General features: G+C 46.5%; 1 protein-coding gene across 1 annotated transcript; it reads left to right on the forward strand.

Annotated features, from left to right (window-relative positions):
* The first annotated feature begins 11,105 nt into the window (after nucleotides 1-11,105).
* UTS2B (urotensin 2B) lies at nucleotides 11,106-19,720 on the forward strand. Its single transcript, XM_071437771.1, has 5 exons — nucleotides 11,106-11,425; nucleotides 13,609-13,710; nucleotides 16,592-16,629; nucleotides 17,342-17,435; nucleotides 19,102-19,720. The coding sequence occupies exons 1-5, from the start codon at nucleotides 11,302-11,304 to the stop codon at nucleotides 19,125-19,127; spliced, it is 384 nt and encodes a 127-aa protein (XP_071293872.1). The 5' UTR covers nucleotides 11,106-11,301; the 3' UTR covers nucleotides 19,128-19,720.
* Nucleotides 19,721-21,158: the final 1,438 nt, after the last annotated feature.

Genomic DNA, 21,158 nt, shown 5'->3' on the forward strand with positions numbered 1-21,158 from the left:
GCCTCGCCGCCCCTCGCCCCCCTTCCGGGGAGGCGGACGGGGGCGTCCCGGGCTGCTTCCCCCTCCCCTTCGCCGGCGGGGCTCGGGCAGCGGCTCAGCGGGACGGGCAGCTTCCGAGGGCAGTTATTAAAACATTTGGGGTTTATTATTGTTATTGTTATTATTATTGTTTTATTGTTTGGCGGGGTGTTGCCTTCTTTGAGGCCACGCCGGGAGGCCGGGGCTGCTGTCAGAGCTCACGGATAGCTCCGCTCCCCCGGCGCTCTCCCGTACCGGGTCCGGCTGCCTGTGCCCCTCATCCCCAAAGCAGCCACCCCCTGCTCGCACTGTTCCGCCGGCCTGGCAGAAGCAGAGGTGTCCCGGGGGAGCCTCGGAGCCAGTGCCCAGCCGTGCCACGGACCCGCACCTTGTCCCTCACGACGGGGCGGTGTTGGCACGGGCACCTCTCGAGGAGAGGCGAGAGATTCCCGGAGCCCTGTGAGAGGCCTGCGGGTCCCGGCAGTGCTCTGCCACACACGGGTGGTGCCCGCTCTCGGCGGAGATGGAGGATTTACAGCTGCTGCCCACCTTGGTTTGCCGCCAGCAAAGAAACAGAACGAGATGATGTTCCGTGGGCACAGGGGAGAAGATAAGAGGAAGAGGATTTGGGATTTAGGGATGTCTGAGCTTCTCTGGGCTGTGCTCAGCACAACAGTCACTCATGTCAGCTGTTATGTTTGATCATAATGTGTGACGCTGAGGACTATGCAAGAAGAAGAAGTTAATATTGCCACATTCAAAATTAGTTACTCCCAGCATCTGTTCCAATGACCCATGGCTCCTGTGCCACTGGTGAGCATTGGGGATACAGAGGCTGAGCCCATTTCCTGCTCCCCCTCTCCAACAGGCTCTGGGAAGCTCTGCCCTGTGGGATGTGAGCTGAGGGAGACAGAGTAGGATGTCAGAAAAAACATCAAAGGGAATAACATTTCCATTTTATTAAAAAGCAAAAACATTGAAGAAAATGACCAAAAAAAATTATTGGCACATCCAGGCACATCCAGAAGGTTAGCCTTTTGCTACTCCCGAATTTTTTAGTCCCGTTTCCTGAAACTCAGGAATCATCTGTCCCAAATTCTGCCCCTTTCAAACAATATTTCACCAATCCCAACATGGGTATGCATAGACTGAATTCAATCTGACTTCCTTCACCTTCCCTTCAACTTAGCCTCCTGCACAGAAAAAGCCATGGGGTTGTGTGTGTTTGTGATCCCTTCTCACACTGCACACACCTAGTACACCTCTCCTGTGTGCTGGCCCACTCTCAGAGCTGATGGGCCTCCTGCCCAGAGGGATGTGGGACCCACTTACAGAGGGGCAAGCAGTGCACAGCTGAGCCCCACTCCACAGGTTCTCCATATGATCACACAGATGGGGATTAGTCACAGGGTCTTGCTCCTCCAAGGGGCAGCTCACACTGATTATCTCCTGTCACAGTCCCAGCTCTGCCCAGCTCCTCTTTCTAATCCCCCTGCCATACAACTGGACTTCTTGCAAATAATCCTCATGGTTTCAGCCAGCTCTGGGCTAATGACAGGTCTAAAATCCATTCCTAGTTTCTCCTAAATTAGAGTTTTTCTGAACTCAGATATTCCTCTGGACATCCTTCACCTTTTTCATAATCAAGTTATTTTGGTCACTTAATATGATTTTTTATTGGACAAAAGAAGAGGCCAAGCAACCAGGACTATACAGCAGAAGTGGCAACGAATGTACTGATCTGACACAGGTCACACCTTTCCAAGCCCAGAGTATGGTTTTCTCCTGTCCTTCTCTCATTATGAAGTATTCAAGTCAGAGCAGCAGAAGCTGAAATTCTGGAGCATTCACATTTACACAGCAGCTTTAATGCAACAGAGCCGCTCTATGGCCCTGCATTTATGAACAAAGCTTTAAAGCTGTCCATCCCAATGGTCATGCACTTTACTCCACACACACAGCTCTTTGCTCTAGTCTTCAGTAATGAATTTATATCATATTGAATTGTCTGGCTAGGGCCAAAACCAGCAACATAAATAAGTCATAAATCTGCACTGTATTCAGGAGATTCCATGTCGGGATGCTGTGGCTGCTGGCTGAGTACACTGTCTTCCTGCATGTCTTTAACTTCACTAAAGTAGGATCTGGTACCCAGTGCTCAAAGTCACAGCAGAGCAGTTCCTGATTTCAGGTTTCTAATACACAAATTAGGGGCTCCTAATGCCTTCCTGTAGCTATATTTATTTATCTTGCAAGGTTTGCTGAAGCTCAACGATAGCCAGTGGATGGTGAGCTCTGCTAGAACCTAAGGAAACTACAGGAACACAAAGTAAATGACATTTTGTTCTTGCTGCTGGAAATGTGGAAATGCAGGGAACATCTCCAGCTGTCAGAGCACAGAAAGGCTGGAGCAGGCTCCTGGGAAGGGTAATGCAGGCAAAACCCTGTCAACACTGTCAACCTGTTCCCTAAGGCAGTGTATTACACACCAAATATTTTCTTTGCCTTCTTGACATCAGATTTCTCTCTCATTTTAGCTTGATTTTTGAGAGATTGTTCAGATGAAGTCTCTGAAATTGGAAGATGGTATATATCACTTGATTACAGAAGATCCAAAAATGACCACAGCAGGACTGAGGATAAGGAATTGAACAGGAACCAGGGAATGGGCTCCTGATGTAATGCTAGCACTGCAGTTAGCATCACATCTTAGGCTCCATCAAAGGGCTCTTCAGCGTGATTGATCTCAAATCACCCTCCCAACCCTCACTTGTGTCTGCAAGCTGCAGCTTCTAGGCAAAAAGCATGAAAGGTGTTTGTTCTGCGAGTCTGTCATCAGCTTTTCCTGGGCAAATTGTACAGCACCTAGCTTGACAAGTAGTACATGTTGCAGTGGGTAGGTGAATCCCAATAAAGCTGGGAAAAGTAACCACTTTATATTGAAGATAACAAGATAGTGACCCTTCACTCTTTTATAAAAGCAGGTACTTATTCTCACAGGACCTTCTGTTGGAAGAAAAATCCATATTGTTTCCCATGAAAAAAAGCAGAATTTGATCTGAGTTTAACTCTTCTCTCGTGGAGTAATTTAATTCAGAAGAGGTTTTGCAGGGCACTAGTCCAACCCCCTGCTCAAAGCAGGACTGGCTTCAAAATCTGATGAGGTTGCTCAGTGCCTTCCCCAGGTGAGGTTTGAAAATCTCCAAGGCTAAAGATCACACCACCTCCCATTATGATTTTTCTCCTTGTGTCTTGGTGGACTTCTCCTGGCTGCAGCCTGCAAATCTGGGCCGTTGTCCTTGCACTGTGTGCCCAGCTTGGCTCTGCTTTCCAGCTGCCCCTCTCCATGGCAGACCACATGTACCAGGCACATCTGTGAGGGGTGTGCTCCACCAGGCAGCTGGGGCAGGGGCTCAGACATGGCACTGCAGCTGGACTGTGCCACCACACAGGTATTAAACACCAGGGAGCTCCAGCACTGGGCACTTTGCCTACCTGCATCCAGGCATCTGATCTGCCCCTAAACACTCGAGTAAACCCAAACTGTTATGCAGATACACCACACAACACTTTTCCAGTTTTCACAGCACTGAAAACACTCCTGAGAGGATGCACAAATGAGAAGTTGGGATACTTAAAAACAGGGAAAAAAAGCAACACAATCTGGACTGGCCCTCAGAAAAATCACAGTGAGCTTTGATGAGCAGGAGCTGCCAGACAGAGCTTTGGGACTAGGAACTAGGATTGCTTTATGCTGCTAAGATCTTTCTCCAGGCAGGCAGAGACTGTTTTGTGCTTGCTTCTTGAATAAACTGGGCACCTCTCCAAGTCTCCTGCTGTCATTTTAGGTCAACAGGATAACAACAACTGTGAAATAAATTAAGTCTCATAAAGATGTTCACTTTTGACAGAACAGTCTTTGTTAAAGTCTCCTTAATGACGGCAAAGCTCACTTCCAACTGATGGGGTTGCTGTCCGAATAGACACAGAGAATAATTATCCTACAGGCAGGAACTTGTGCATCCATTAATGCCTAATGCAAAGGAATGGGGAAAAATGGTTCTAGGTCTCTCATGCTAGAAGGCATTGCACAAGCCCATATCCAAAACCAGTATTTCAGAGGTGACTGATGCCGGGGAACTTCCTTCTGGGGACATAGGCTCTGGTTTTCCTCTCCAAAGTCAAATTCCTGTATAAAGCTATAAAACCCAGTGCAGGACTCCATTCCATCTGCAGGAAGCCTGAAGGATGTGAGTGTTTCCCCTCTGTGATAAATAAAAATCAAGAACAGAACCTACCCCTAGCCCAGAGCAAGGATGCTGCAGGGCCTCCCAGGGAGGGAGACTGGTGATGTAGTAATGCAGGGGAAAAAACAGACAGGGGGAAAAAATAATACTTCATACATCAACCTCCTTGCATTTCTAAGCTAAGACACTTCAGGAGAAGTTTGAAGTCCTGTGCCAGAAGGGCTGGAGGAGAGGAAGCTAACATTACAGCATTGGCAGGGAGCACCAAGAAGCAGGTGTGCAATTTCCGTAGGTAGCTGAATGGTGCCTTTGGGAATTCAGGCTCCCTGAAGAACAAGGAGAGCAGAAGCCTGCAAGGATTAAGGTATTATAAAGCTCACCAGGGGTAATGAATGGGGTGATTGCAAAGAATGAGCAGAGGAAACATAACTTGTGCTTACATGTAACATAACGAGGAGCACTAGGAAAATCATGAGCCATGCCAGAACAGAACAAGGGCGTTTTTTGACTGTCACGTTGGAGAGTAAACATGTGCAATCTGAAGTGAGATATGCTTTCCAAAAATCTCACTTAGGGAAAGTATTATTAAAAGTGTTACATAGTAGATGAGAGAAGAAGAAAGTAGCTAAATGTGTCATTCCTTACTCTTATGTCAGAAGAACAGAACCCACCAGAATAATACATTATTCACTTAGTGCACTGCAGGGAGCTGCCTGCAAGCCCACACAATCGAGGCATAAGAAGCATAACAAATGTGGCAGCTAGTGATGAAGCACCGTGGTCATTGTCAGATATTTACAGCCACTACTACCTGGATGAAACCTCAACACACAGATGTTGTAAGAGGGAATTCGATGAGGGCTGAAGTCGGTGCGGTTCTTGCCTAGCAGTGACTTTGCTATATTCCACTAAGAAAAATTTCTATGTCTACCTAAAAAAAAAAAATCACTTAATATGATTGCACCTGCCCCTCCTCTTCTGGATTAAAAAAAATAAAAAATTCCTGTGTTATCACTTGTGCCAGCTTTGCTTCCTAAGCTGCAGGGTGGTAAGGCATGAATATGTCCTATAACCTCAGCTGGAGCCCACATTTCAAGTTCACTCAACATTCATTAACAAAACACTCTTTTGCATGTGTAGATCTCTCAGACTCTCAGTAGATCAAGGTGCAAATGAAAAGCTAAGTTAGAAGACAGGCTCTGCAAAAGACAAAGTTTATGATTATCTGCACAAGTTTCACCAAAACACTACAGCTCTGTGTATGCTCCAAGTCATCCCTTGGGTGACTTGTAGTGACGGTTTTCCAAAAAAATGGGCAACATTTATCAATAAACCAAAACACCAGATGGCAACTGAGCAGGAAGAGAGGGAAAGGGGACTGACAGTGAAAGTTGGCACTGTTAGCAGATAGAGCTGACCTCCACAACCTTAAAAGTGCCCTTACTGATATTTTTAGCAGGAAATCACCCAGCCATGTCTTTACTCAAAATAATACATGCACAAGCTACATTCATCATCCAGGACAAACTTGGGGCTTGGAGAAGGCAAGTCAGAAGAGAGAGGGGTCAAGCTCAGGGTAAATCTGGTGGTTTAACCAGTTCATACCAGATCATGCCTCTTCAGGACACTGTCCTGACATGGAGGTCAGATTAGTCAGATTAGATTACACAGGCACACCAATATTTACCATTCAGGAGCATCATGGAACTGTCTTTGAGACCAGCAAGTCACAGCACATTTCAAAGCAGAAGATGTTTCCCCATTGCCTTCCTCTCCCCAGCAGGAGCCTCAGCCAAGTCACCCCAGTCAGCAGGGAGGCTGAGGTGGAGGAGGTGCTCCAGCTCAGCATTGAGGCAGAAGTGAGAGATGGGGCATGACTGCTCTGCTCCCTGTTTTCTCCCTAGGCTGCCTCATCCCACATTCAACACCTGCAGAGTCCTGATTTACTCTTTCACCCCCTCACTGCAGGACAACACTTTGGAGCTGCCTTGTTCTCTGAGAAGTTGAATGGTTTCCTGGCAAGCCCTGGACTGGAATCAAAAGTCAAACAGGCAGCCCAGCTTCACTCCTTACCCTCCCCAGCCCAAACCTCAAGGAACTGGTTCTCTTTACTACAATTCCTGTCAGATGTGAGCTGGTGATGCTCCCCTCTGTGTGTGATCCTTGGTTGCCTGCAGTGAGGTGGCAGCTGAGCTGCTCTACACTGCCTTGGACCTTTCCCTTCTCTTTCTCTAAGCAAATATACAGTTGAACCACAGCATCTAATTTTATATCAGTAACAGGCCAAGCAACAGCTGAGCCCCAAAGACAAGCACATAGAAGGGGGAACAAATTGCATGAGTCAGACTAAAAGCTTCATAAATATTGACTGGTTTTAACAGTCCCTTAAGGAACAGAGAATCTCACAGAATCTTTATAACTACATCTCCCCCCCCATTATACACTCCCTCCTCTCAGGAAGCTGCAAGGGGAGTTAGTCTTCTGGCTTATGAGCACAATATTTTAGTTCTTCTCTGCAGTCAAGTTGCTCTGGCTGGGACTTTGCACCACACACCAGGAGGATATCTGAGCACCTTCCAGTGGTGCTTTAATAACATTCTGGGGTGGGCTTTGTTCACTCAAGTTGGCTCCAGCATAGAAGTGACTTGGTTAGAGGAGAAATCAGACATTAAATGTGTAAGAGATGAAAGCTGAAGAGCATAGGGTGCATTTCAGTATCTGCTCCTCTGATTCCTATCAGATAAAGCACAGCTGGAGACTCAGAGGAGCAGACATGCAATAGGAATGTAGACAGAGGAGATAAATATTATTAGGTGTACAGTAGTGATACAGGCAAGAAAGGCAGACACCATGGGAGAAAGGAAGGACTTGGCTACAGAAGATGGAAACAGCTTGTTGTGCATGTGAATAGACTGAGGGGATGGAGGCATGTGGAGGGACACGTGGGAGCACTAAGCCACTGCCCAGGATGGAGAGCAGGATAACTCTTGTCTTTCTGACACTGTGCACAAAGCTCTCTTCACCCCTGCTGTGAGGGCAGCTCTCTTTTCTTGCCTGCTAAATGCTTACCAACTTCTCCCTGATTTGTTGGCACTGTCAATCCCCCATTCTGCTTTGCCCTCTACAAGGCATGCCCACTCCCCATTTCCAATTTCTTTGTTGTTCCTTATCCTCATATTATTCTTAGGATCATTCTAGGCAAGAAAACAGTGATACATGAATCTCTCCATGTGTACCACACAGACAGAAGTCCTGTCTCTACCAGCTGAAGCTACTGACTCACAGCAAAGTCCCACACTCAATGCAGAGGTTGTGGCACTGTTCATATGTGCTTTCTTAAGCACCTTTACTAAAGGCACTTCCCTGATAGGTCCTTTCTCAGCAGGTTGTTTGCTTTGGGATGAAACAAGCTATTGTTAAGTGGAGTCCATAAGACCATGACAAAGTCTGTGGATGCTCATGAGGTTCAGCTGAAATACACGGTGCATGTGATGTTTTATGTGTTCTCAGGAAGCTCTGAAAAAAGAGAGAATATTGTGGGGTCTTTTCCTCCAAACCCCAAATGTACAAAGTGGTCTGGAAACCTGCCACTGCAAGCTGGCTCTGGGAAATAGCCCTTTTCAGCAGCTCACTCACCCTCCCACTGAATTCCACCTGCCTGCCTGAGGCTTGCTGGGGAACAGCAGGGGTTACTGCTTTGGGATTAAACTCAGGTTAGGTTATTTGGAGGCTGCAGCCCTACCGTCATTAGAGAGAACTGCAAAGCCCTAAGCAACTTCAGAGAAACTGGAATATTATATAACATACCTGAAAATCTTAATTGCTGCAAGATGTACCCATCCACCTGGCAAGGAAGAGGAGTCCATGCACAGAGAGAAGCTGAAGATTTTGAGGAAGATGATGTCAGAGAGCAGAAAGGGCCAGCTGTTCCCTAAGGAACAGGGAGCCAAGGGCAAGCAGGTGAGGATCAGAGACTGCAGCCAGGTTCAGTCAAGAGCCCCAGCACTCAGGGAAGGCCATGAAGATGAGGCAGATCCCAGGTCAAGATGGAAGTCAATACACTGGTCAGCATCAGGCCTGATGACAGCAGTCAGAGACAAACACAGCTCAGTGAGCACCAGACAGGTCCACAGAGACAGGACATATCCACAGCCAAGAAGAGAAGTCCACTTGCAGGTCTGGGTCCAGACCAACAGGGACCATGGGCAGGCAAGGACAGCTGAGCTCCAGACCACAATTTCTCCAGCATAGCTCTGGGAAAAACAGGAGAGCAGGCTGGGATTGAATGGGTCTCATGAGCTGATGGGCAGAGAGGGTGGAGAGGCCCCACCTGAGGACACTCAGGACCATTAACACCCTCCAGGCACTGACACTCCTGTTCATCTCTCTCACACTGAGAGCTGGTGCAGCTGCATTTGGTGGCACTGCTTGAACCAAGTCTTTTCTATTCCTGCCCTTTGGGCTGTTGACCCTTGTCAATTTTCCAGTTTGGTTGTGTTGGGTTACCCGAAGTCTGAGTAGCTTTGTGGAAAGAGAAACTTCTACATGCAAGGACAGACTGGGATCATGGGAGGTAGGGGTGGAGCTCACATCTTTGTGTTCTCCTTATCCTTGAACTCCAGACACAAATGGATGATTATCAGTTATCAGACATTATCAATGAGTAAAGTAATAGAAAGACTGTGGAGACTGCATTGTTTTCCTATGGAGAATAAAATAGACAAGAACAATAAAATGTAATATTATTTCCAGCACCTGGACTAATGGGGTAAAAGCAAAGGAATTTTCCAGGTGGGAGCCTTAGAGAAGCCCAACAGTACGAATCAATTATTCCCTAACTTCAAAAAATCAAAAAAATTCCACTAGTGCCTGGCAGCAGCTGCAAGGCTTCTCTCCACCAACCCATCCCCTGAAAGCATCCACTCCTCACAGCATCCAGTCATCTTCCTTCTCATACGTAAATGTAGCATGGCAGTTCCATACCTTCACCACAGCCATCACTTGAAAGGTCTGGCACACTCTCTACATGAGTTGCTTTGGGGGCTGAACAGTTGCAATGATCCAGAACTGAAGATCCTCTGTAGTGAAAGAGGAAATCCCAGGAATAGCTCAACTTCCTGAAAGAGCCTGCCAACAGCCCATGAGATCTTGTATCCAAAGGTAGGGAAGAACAGTCAGAAATCTGTGGATTTTGCACAAACTTATATGAGATGGAGAAACTCACCTTCTGTATCCAGGCAAAGTCAATTTCACAGCAGATCTCAAGACAGATTGAGATTAAGCCATTTAGCACTAAATTAAAATAGACTTGACCTTCCCTTAGGGGTATAGTTTTGAGCCAGAGCTGCTATTTTCCAGACTGGACTCCTGTGCAAGTGGTGCTCATCAAGTTGTGGCCTCTGCTTTGTTAGAGCTGCTCACCTCTGACCAGTTTGAAACTGGCACCTTAGGGAGATGGAGGTGGCTGGAAAAGTGTTCCAGTAGGACATATGTGTCCCTCCACCCAAACAGAACTTTGTAAAGAAGGAGAGCACTTCAGATAGCTGTTCACTAGTTCACAAGTCTGAGGGAAACTTACAAGTTTGGTTAATTTGTACATATTATATCTCCAGGGAAAATTTGTTTTCTCAATAGAGAACTCTTCATTAATGAAAGCATCACATTCATTTTTATAGGCATTTCCCACAAAAAAATCTGAGCCTCTCCCACTCCATTTTTGTTACTAATATATTAAATAATAAAATATTACAAGGGTTATTAAAAGGCTTGTTATTCAATACCTATCAAAGGCACAGAACGAGTTGTAGTGGGAGCTGGAGACCTGAAGCCAAAAGCCCAAACATGGAAATGATACTGTCTTTTAGTTGAGAGGTACCATCAAATAAAGCTATCTTGGGTAATCTGGCATGATGTGGTGTCAAAAAAGCACACACAGTGAGTCACTAGGAGTGTATGTACAAATCAGAGCTTGCCCTGATCCTCTCCCCCATCCCACCACGGGGGGAGTGAGCTGGCAGCTCTGTGGTGCTTAGCTCCTGGCTGGGCTTAAACCACGACAAATACAGATGATTCAGTTCTGCAGGAAGTGAAGAACAAAGCCTAGCACTGTTACTATTACAATATTTTTCTTGGTAAGTTTGTTGTGGAAAAGTAGTAGCAGGTCCCTCATCAATAGTGATGGATAGGCAACAAATGGAAGTCAAACCAAAATGTAGTCATGGCCTGAGAAGATGTGGAATATATGCACTGTCTCAGTACTTTGCTCTAAAATTATCAAACAAGGCTGTGTAGCCAGAACCAGCATCTGACCTTCCACTTCTTTTTTTTTCCCCCAAGAAAAAAACTGAAGACTCTTGCCCATCCTTGACGTATTCCATACCTACTGCCAAAGCTGCACTCCCCCACTCAGACATAATCCCAAAATAGGGTGTGATGCCTTTCCCGTTGACAAAGCCATAAGTCACAGCGAGCAAGACACACTCAACATTCTCCAATCAATTAAATGAAAAGAGCTCTCCCCCTCTGTTTCCCACCACTTCAGCACTCATTATATCTCACATTAATTAATATAGGCACTAGGAAGTGAGATGATAAATTACAAAACCCCATTAACCTGATTCTGTCCAAACTGGTAAAATATGGCAGCTTGTACATTAGACAAATCTTCTTGCTAACGTGGGAGTCCTCATGCCTGAACTCTGTTAAAGCAACAGCCCTGAAAAAGTATTTTTAATGTGTGTATGTATGGAATGTATATCAACGTGCGTGAACAGTGCACGCCTGTGGGAACATCAGAATTCATTAGATCAGTCTGATATGAGATATATTGAACAGGTTCCATCTGACTTATGTTACTGGGCTGTTCTGTCCACTCCCAGCGGAGTGAATCATATTGACAGGTTGAATTATATCTCAAGAGATATTTTTCTCCCCTCCTCCAAAGGCCATTTGCAATCACGGCACATCCACTGCCTCTTAAAAGTGAGCTCATCTGGCGCTGGTTGCATTGAAGTCCTCCACTGTGCCTGAAGGAAGGATGCTTTTGGGCTCTGGGAACGTGGAGAAGATGTGGTCTGCCCAGCTGTGTCTGGGAGTGCTGACCATCCTGACCATGGCTCTGTGTGTCCCGTCAACGCATGGAGACCCTTTTTTACTCCAAGGTAAGCTGGAATACAGGCTACATGACACAGGTAGGTGGTTATCTTTTTGCTTTGCTGCTTGCCATGGCCAATGCAACACTCTCTTCTCTGGGAAAGAAAACAAAATGAACTTCAAGCTATACTGTCTGTTAACATGGGTGCTAGCGAGAGGCTTGTTCATATCATCATGAGCCAAAGCTGTCCTTCTGCTCTGCAGCTGGCTGTATGACACCTTCTGCTAATCAGTGAAAATATCAAATCTGGTGAAATCTGGTAAGGGTAGATTTTTCTCTCCCATAAGGACATTAAAAAAAAAAATTAGAATATCAGAGAGTAGCAATTCCAGAATGTACCATACGAGATTTGACAGCTCATAAATGTCAGTAGTACGGCGATGCTGAACTTTTTTTTCTTCACAGAACTTCTTTTTATATGTATTTCTCCCATAATTTAAATTAATGTTAACTTGAGTTTATACTGCAGGGAAATGTCAATCATTAGTGCTCTTTCTTAAAGAGGCTTAGCAGTGGAAAAAAAGAAAGAGCCGCTAAGTATAGGCTTCAAAATAACATTGCTTTTCAAATTATTTTTCCTCTAATATCACCTATTTATTTTTGGAATTACAACCAAAACATTCCCCAGACCACTCTATCTAAATCCTGCTTCTGTTTAGCTTTCACTGGAGTGTTTATAGCGTTGGGGTTTTTTTCCCTGTAGCAATTCCCCCAAAAAACTTAAAGTAGCTATTTTAAAATTATAACTGTCCTTCATACTTAGGAATGAGGTTTATGGCACTCCATGCTAACTGCAGGTCGCTCTGCTCGCTCCCCTGGGTTTATTTCCAGAGATCACAATCGGGACCAGCGGCTTCAGCTGCAGCGTGAGGCAGGGTTGAGCCTGGCCAAATGCTTGGAGCATCTCTTTGGCCAGCATCCCTTTGGCCAGCATCCCTGAGCTTCTGCAGGTTTGTGTGACATTAGCTAATGGAGCTGATTCCCACACGCTCTTGAGCATCCTTCAGGCTCGTCTGGTACAATGTTTTGTTTCATGTGTACCAAGAATAACTGCAGTCATCCCCTCAGAGGGGCTGATAGCCCCTCTATGATATGAAACTGCATTGAGGAGAAGTACTACAGATCCTGGAAGAAGAGAAGAAAAAGCTTTTCTATTTAATTTCTTAGTATTTTCCATGGAATTCTATAGGCATCTTCTAGGGCTTTGTAGGGTCTGGGTGTGGTGTAGGGCTGTTCAGACCAAAGATTTTTTTGAATGCTCAGTCTCCCTATAAAGTCTGGCTCCTATTCTATCATTCTCAAAAATTAGTACAACATTTAGTTCAGATGACTCTGGAAATCTGTTGAGCAGAGCTGGGAGTTTCTCAGAGCCTTCAGGGCACTGAGCAGACCCATCTCCTGTGTCTGTTGGTTTCTCTGAACCCTTGACCTTCACAACCATTCATTTGAGGGCACAGCCACAACCACTGAAGTAAAACCACTGAGAAAGTGCCCTAAAGGGGCCTCTTAGAGAGCTCCAAATTGCTTTAGGACAGCAGCTTGGGGAGATTTTTCCTGGAAAATTCTGTGTGGTCTTGCTTTAAGTTCCTCCACACTTGAACTCTGTTTAGGAAGAACCCTTCAGTACTGCTGGGAATCAGAGATGAGTGAGCTCAAGAAAGGGCTGTGGAGCTGCAGGGCTTTTCAGCAGTGGTACCCACACCTCAGCCCAGTGAGGAGGGACTTCCCACCTCTGTCAGCCCTGGGAAGGTGCATGGAGTGAGCGGGGGAACTCCTGCCCTTTTGAGAAGAGAGGATGTTGTGGGCTCCTGTCTAGCTTTGCAGAGGCGCCCGCTCCAGCCGCCTTGCAGAAGAGCTCAGGACTGTGTCAATCAGGGTGATGGCTCCAGCTCTCTGCAGCCAGTCGTGCTGATGAGGCTGCAGTGGAGCTGGCCAGCAGCCCAGGGCTGGCAGGGAGGGCTCCCCATCCCACTCCCTTCCCCTGCACAGCCCTCACTGCCTGGACATTTTGTTCTGTGCTCACACACCTTCCTTTTCCACCGAGCTCCTTCCACCCCGACGAGTGCTGACAGGAGACATTTTCCTTCCACTTCTCATCCTTCTTAATTTGATTAAGAGATTAATTGCATCAATTGATTAATTGATTCTTAATTTGATGAGATTGAGAAAGATGTGTTTTATGTGCTGCAGAGAACCGAGTGCTTCCAGAGAGAGAAGACACAAATCATGAGAACACATTGCTGACTCTGCTTCTTAATAAGAAATTCGCATGGCGGAGGCCAGAAAATATTGGTAAGTGAAGGGGAGGGGAAATCTCTGCTTCTTGAATCTGTGTTTGCACGAATGCAAGGACCCTGCTTCTCAGGTTCTTCAGAAATACCAACTGCTCAGAAAGTGGAAGCAGCACCCAGTATGATGCCTACATGTGATTAATGTCAGATGCTCTCCAGCATGGGGCTCTGGGACCTCTTTTTGCAATGCAAAGTAAAGCCACCAAAACCCATGTGCCCTAGATCCTCAGACACTCAAGACTTTGCTGGGAACATGTGTGTGTACATAAGTAAAACCAAGAAAGTTTTCTGCTGTGTCCCTCTGGCCCTATTACCCCTTAGGTGTTGTGTGCCTTGCCTGGGGCATGGACCAGCTTTGGGAGTCACCTCTCTGCCCACACCCCACACAGCCCTGTGTGCTTTTGAGAGACAGCTCCATTTTGTTACCATTTGGGGCAGGGGGATTTCACCAAGAATTTCCAGTGAGATCCATTGGGGTCAGGTGTAGTTTGGGACAAGGGCAGGGGGAGCTCCTGCCTGGGCCTAGGCCCCTGCTGCTGCTGGAGGAGGTTAACTCAACTGGCTTTTCCCACACAGCCACCGAAGATGGGCCGGGGAGAGGCTCTTCCTGTCTGTGCTCTGTCAACAGACACCACATTTAAAAGCCACCCATCTGTGGCTAAACTCAGACCTGCTGAAGGGAAACTTGGGCTTTCCCTGACATGAGGCAGAGCGATCACAAGCACCAAATGGACTGCAGAGGTCAGCTATTCCCACGGCCTCTGCAGCCAGGGGAGGGTTTGGGCTGGATGTGCTGGTCTCAGAGCAGGAAGCTGCCCTTCCTTCTGAAAACAGCTGAGAGGGGGCCCAGAAAAATCCTTGTTATGAAAATCCATTTATCAAACTCACTCAGTGCTCTTCCCCAGACCCTTGTTAATGCAGCAAGGCAGTGGTTAAACAAGCTTGGGACAAATAAATAAACATAAATAAATCAAGCCCTTATTCTAACAAAGGCATTCTTCTTGCAAAGGGGATGCATTCAAGAAATAACATTTTTATGATAAGTTTATGGATTATTGCACTTATTAGTCCTAGAGGAAAGGCTGCATTTTATGCCAGACAATTGAATATAATGAATCTCTGAGCAGAGCACAGACAGAGGATTTACAGCAGGCACTTTCTCAAAGCTTCATCCATAAATTAACTTCCTTCTCCCTGTCTGAGATAATCTGTTCCAAATTTCAACTGCTGTTCATTTTATATTCATAGCAGCCATTGGCCAAACTTACAGTTTGCAGAAAATCAAGCCAAAACAGGCACTTGAAACTCTGAAAGAGGTAAAAATGTTAATAATAATAATAATTCTTAAGTGACACTTTTGACTTATAGATATGCCAGGGTCTCTCTGTCTCTACCTTATGGGTATGTAAAGATATACTTAGAAGGAGTCTGACTGAGGTCATTGCTGATAGTGCCAGAACAGAGCCCACACCTTCTGATGCCATCCCCATCCCCATCTCATCTCTCAAATTGAATCCTGATGTAATGGATTTGCTTAGGAACTGCTGCTTTTACTGTTGGATGAATATCAGAAAATATTCAGGATTTTTCAACAAAACTGTTCCTTTCTTGAAGGAGGTACCAAGAAAGCAGTCAGCTTTTTCTTGGCACCCTCCTCCTGCTCAGTTTCAAATGTTAAAAAAAAAAAAAAAAAAGCCCAAGTCTGGCAATGTGTCTGTGTGCTGAAGTCTTATCTGAAATCTGAAATCAAGGGGAATTATGTCTTAAATCCCTCTGATGATCCAGACCAATGCCTGCTGCCACACTAGGAACAGAGAAAAAAGGCAGCCCCAGGGCTGTTTTTTGGTTTGCTTGTGGGGCCCAGCAAAAACATTCTTTAGCTCTTTCCTGGCTCTTCTGCTTATTTTACTGCATTTTTTTCCCCAAACTAGCACTTAAAACCAGCTGATCACTTTGCACTCCCCTCCCAGGAGAACTACTGTAACCAGTCACTCAGCTTGGACTGAACTCATCTGTCTTGTTAAAAAATTTTGGTTTTGACATCAGTTTGGCTTTGGAATAAGGTACCTCAGTCCTCAAGAGCAGTGAGACTGAAATTCCCCACCCCTGCAGCTTCCCCTGTTGCTATTCCAGGCTCTTCTCAGTCCAGCTGGATGTTTCAATCCCTGTTCTTGGGCACCTAACTCTCCCCTCTTTCTGCATGGGCAGTTCATTCATCCACCTGCACAGCTTTTTGACAGTGGTACAGTACTGACTAGCCTTGAGATCTCTAAGTCTGATCTGTGAGGCTGGGCCCCAGCTCCTCATGCTCCCCTAAGGTTTAGAAGTCTGGAATCTGTGCACTTACTGCTATGTGACTTTTCCTGTTGCTCTACTCTGCCAGCCTGGATCTTTGCTGACTTATAAATCAGTAAGTTATGCTAGGCTAAATTTGTGTCTTCTGACTTCTGCCTGCATGGTTGATGTTAGGATAAACAAGCCTTAAAGGAAGCAGTGGGATTTCATATAAAAGCAGTGACAAAAAAAAAGCCAGCATTAGAAATTTGCAGTTAGCAGGATAAAAATTAAAAAGCAGCAAAGAGTTTCACCTGAATTGGTTTCACACAGTCAGTGACCTCATTGGGCCAATTCCCCATGGCCTGGTGAGCAGTAAAGAACCCTCCCTCATAATGGAGAATTAGGATAAGATCCCATAGGATTCAGCAGAGAAAACCTGCTTTTCTCTGTTTCTGCTGTCATTCATTTTAAGATCACTAACAGGAGTTAAATGATAACTAGGTCTTTGCTTGTTGACCTCTGGAGAGGGCAAATGAAGAAATGATTTTTAATTTGAGCTTTGGGAAGCAATGCAGATACTGATGTTACTCTTTTCCCTCTTGCAGACTGGGAGCTGGCAAAGAAATTTGAAGAGCTTGAAGAGGTGAGAGGAGCAAATGCACAGACACAGATACATGGGTGCTGGAGGTTCTGCTAAGATCCACATAGCACTTTAATTTCAGATTGAAAAATCCCAGTGCATCATGCCAGACAGGAAGCTGCCAGATCCCCCACTAGCCTCTTGCTCCAGTGCTGAGGGACATAAGCTCTGACTTTTGAGGACAGCTCTGCCAGAGCAAAAGTCAGACTGTAGATGTTCCCAGTCCACAAGAAGAGAGTAGCTAAAGATGAAGAAATGCAGCAGACTGTCCATTTTATAACCAAGGGAAGGTAGCAAGAACTGTGAGGGAGGGAGAGGAGGGACAACCCAGGGCAATGGAGCAGCAATGTCCTCTGCTGCAGTGTCTGGATGCCTGGAGACTTCCTGTCCCAGCACTGTCCTGACTCTTAATGCTGCAATATCCTTCTACACACCCTCCCTTCCACAGGGACTTACACCTAGGCTGGAGGGAAAGAGCAGGGAGTGCCCACAGCACTGCCACCAAACAAGCAGCTTAATGAAGGAGGGCATGAGGAGGTGTGAGTGCTCCCAAGGCAGATCCTCTGGGAAAGGTCCTGCTCCAGGGAGCCCTCTGTCCTTCCCAGTGAGGCTGCCAGCCAATCCACCTGTAGCTCCTTTGCCCTGCATCTCCCAGCACTCTGTGGAGCTCCTCATGCTGGGGCCCTTGTTTACTGCTGTGTTTCTGTTTAAGCAGCTGGAGAAGTTGAAGGATCAGCTCTCAGCTGAGGACGGGTCAGAGGTGGCCTATGCCTTGGAAAGTCTCTCGGCATCCCAGCCCAAAAAGCGCGGTAGGTTTTGAGTTTGAGCCTTGCAGCCATCCTGTCCACCCTCATTTCCAGGGCTTCCTTTGTGCAACAAAGGCAGTCACAGTAAACATGCCCCAAATATGCAGAAAAGCAGCTGGTTGGCAGCTTTTCAAGCAGTCCTGGCCCTCTCTTATGGCTGGCTGGTTTAGCAGCTGCTGAGAAGGATTGTGTCCCCCAGCCCTGTCTGCTGTGGAGGCAGATACACCAGGTCAGCACACCCAGGCCCTCACAGAGGCAGGCAGTGTCACATCCTGCTTTTCACAGGGGAGTGTGGGGTTATATGAGCCATGAGTGCCTGCCCTGGAGGGGGGCAGTTCTGTATGAACACGTCCCCACAGTGCACCCCTCTTTTGCTCTGGCCTCAAAGCAACTGCTGGAGGCATAATGAGGCATGTGGACTGCAGGCATTCCCCTTTGCCAAGGTCAGTGCCTCCCCACAGAGAAAAAAGGAGCACTTGTCTGCTGCTGAAAAACAGCTAAAAAGGATGTGGAAATCAACCAAGAATGCAGGGAACTAAGATCTGGTATGTCCCTCCGTTGGTCTCCCAGCTTTGTTTGTGCAGTCTGTATCCAGTGGCTTAGGAGCATTTTGCATGAGTGCTCCTGTGAAGCTGCCCCTGACAAGCACATGGACAATGCTGCTCATGCTGGCTTTCAATGGATTCCTCCACAAAGCTGTAGCAGCTGTGAACCAGAAGTCACTGATGGCAGATCTGGCCTAAAACCAAAAGAGCTGGTTCTGCCCTTAACCCACATGCCCTGTACACGTGGAAGCTGAGAGCTGCCAGAGAGCCAAGAGAAAATCCCTTTGTGCAAGGCTTGCTTAGATGCTCAGGTGATCCTTAGGCAATATGCAATTTGTAAGCACCCCTGGAGGCTGCAATTAATTTGGCTAATGTAATTCATGCCCCCACCAGTCTGGAAGGTTTAATGCAGATAAAGCTACTTTCCGGTGCCAGGTTTAAATCAGATTCTGACAGAAATGAAAGCAGGGAATCTTTGTCTTCATCTAAAGTCCTTCCAGCCTGGGAGGAGCTCATGTCTCAGCACGAGCACTGCTGATTCAGTAGGAGTTTTCTTCCAAGATTCTGCTTTCAAAAACCAGGTATAAATCTCTTCTCATACTTGAGGAAACAGGAAACTCACATGGGATTCATGCTGGTTGTGATACAGTTACTTATTCCAACACCAAAATATACATCCTTCCCTAATTTAGTCTTCGAAGATTCTACAGAAATCCATGTTGTTTGTAAGATGGTTGATAGCAGAGTGGTAGTAACTGGGTTTAAAAAAAGTTAGAACCAGATCTAATCTGTCCAAGTCAGTATCCTGCTCTTCCAGTCAGCCACAGGTGCAAATCCCTGCACACACCTCTGAAGCAGCAAAACTGCTGACCAGTGCACAGGAAATAAAAAGCCAGTTCCCGACATCGCTGAAGTAGAAGAAAAGGAAGCCTTTTAAATCAAGCAACATGACAACTTTTAGACCCCATGTTTACACTATGAACAGCTAAAAGAAACACCTTCTAGAAGTGTTACATGAACTCAGAGCTGGTTATTGAGATGTTATTGACCTTCTCCAGGGCTAGAGTGGGAAGCTGGAAAAATTCCCTTGTATGCTGACATCTTCCTTTGGTACCCCTTCACAGCCTGCTTTTGGAAATACTGCATCTGAAGGCTTGTCAGGACTGGAGGATGAAGACGAGCCCTTCCCCAAACTGCCTTGCTGGGTATCAACACGTTAAGAGTTTGTTCTGTTCCCTCATCGTGCTGCTAATCTGGAAGCCATCCTCCACGACTGCACCACAGCCGAGTCCAACAGGGGCTGTGGCAGGAGCTGGCAGCCCCCTGCCACTCTCTACTGTTCCTTCCTTCCAGGTTTAACCTGCCATGATCTTCTACTGAGAAGATGCTTCCCAACTTTCTGTGCTGTCCTGTGTGTGCCATTCAGGCTGCTGTCACTGTACACTCTCCCCCTCCTCACCAGGTCCCCTGAGGCACTGAGCACTAACTCAGCTTCCCCCGGCTTGGGGCTCTGCCCACACCTGCAGCGGTGTCTGGGCTTTTCCTGTCGCCTCCTGAGCAGCTCTGAGCTGCCCTGGTGGCCGCTGCTGGGACATGAAGGCAGGCTGGGTGCGATGTGGAGGGCTCAGGGCTGGGGTGCTGAGCCAGGGCTGCTGCTCGCCGTGTCCCGCAGTGTGCGCAGGGGAGGGCAGGCAGTGAGCTCTGGATCCTTTGGATACCATTCCAATAAAGATTTTCTGTTGCACAGAAGCATGTGTTTCTCAGTGTTTGCTTTCTCAGCCCCTGCAGGGACCCAAAGTGCAGCACATTTCCCTTGATGTTGGCTCCTGTTACCTGAACGGTTCATGTGGAGTTCACAATGGAAGAAAGGCTCCCATTAAACACCGAGGGGTTTAATGGGCCTGAGAAACAGATATCCTTTTGGCCAGGATCAGGAATGAGAGCTGAGTCTTTTTTATAGCTATTTATGGGATATTGCCCTCATTGGACTGGACCAGACCCAATGGTCTCTACCTACTCACCCCAAAGAGATGCTTTGAGCAGAGATTTTTGGTAATCTGGCTGGTCAATGCAGGTGCTAGCTGGCCTTTTCTACTGCAGAATTATATCTGGCCCTGTTCAAAAGGAAAAGATCACAATCCATTAGTGATTCCTACATATATTCATCTCAAGTCACATTATCCATATTTATTCGCAAAAGCAAAGGACCTCATTCCCAAAAATGTAAATTCAAAATAGATCCCAATGCTAACTTTGAGGTTTCCAACAACCTAAATGACAGCAGGATCTGGTAGCCACTGTAAATGTGTGGAATGATTTTGACTAGCATTGAACTGTCTCTCCAGATCTGTTGAGCCATGTGATTTAACTGCAGCTTGCATATTACATATTCTTCCAAAGCTACCTCTCCCAAAGCTGTAATTGCCATCCTACACTCATTGCCTTGGGCTCTGGCAAGAAGCACACGCTTACCACAGCAGTACCTTGCATGCACTTCATTAACAGGAATCCTATCCATCCTGTTGCAGGCCAAAGCCAGCATCTAGGGAATAAGGCCAGCTTGCTTGATTATATCAGTGAGTTCTAATGACATGCAAAATACAGTTTCCTGTTACCATTAGTTGTTTTTCATTTCTTTGGTGGTGATTCAGAACCCATTTCCCATTTGTTCTTTGTTGCTTTTGTGTGAGTGAAAAAGTATGTGGGAACACACTTTCACATACCCTCACACTGGCACCAAATCCAGGAAAAATTTATAACCTACGGACAAGAATAGTCTCTCTCTTTCTTTAAAAGTTTGGTGCTCCAGCTGAAAGGGAGGTGTGTTCCAAGAGTTGAGTGCCCCAAGGTGGTGTTGAGCTCAGATGATTCCAGCTTGCAGGAAATCCCAGCTGTAAGGAAAGGCCAGAGCAGCAGGCTCCATCTGCCACCTGCTTGCTGTAGCCATGCCTTCCTGAGCCAGTGTGACAGCTCAACAGCAAGCCAGGAGAATGAATACTGTGTCTGCAGATATTTAACAGCTTGCTTTGACCTTAGACAGGAGTTCCCTGGAGTGCAATGCATCATGCTGCTTAGTAGTGATTTTCTGCTACATCCTATCAGTGTGGTTATTTAAGTGCTCGTGGTACCCAAACTGCCCCTATTTCCTGGCAGGCACTCTATGCTGCTGCATTAGCTACTT

Source organism: Agelaius tricolor, unplaced genomic scaffold (genome assembly GCF_023055355.1).
Source record: "Agelaius tricolor isolate 1412-34295 unplaced genomic scaffold, bAgeTri1.0.p SCAF_12, whole genome shotgun sequence".
Lineage (NCBI taxonomy): Eukaryota > Metazoa > Chordata > Aves > Passeriformes > Icteridae > Agelaius > Agelaius tricolor.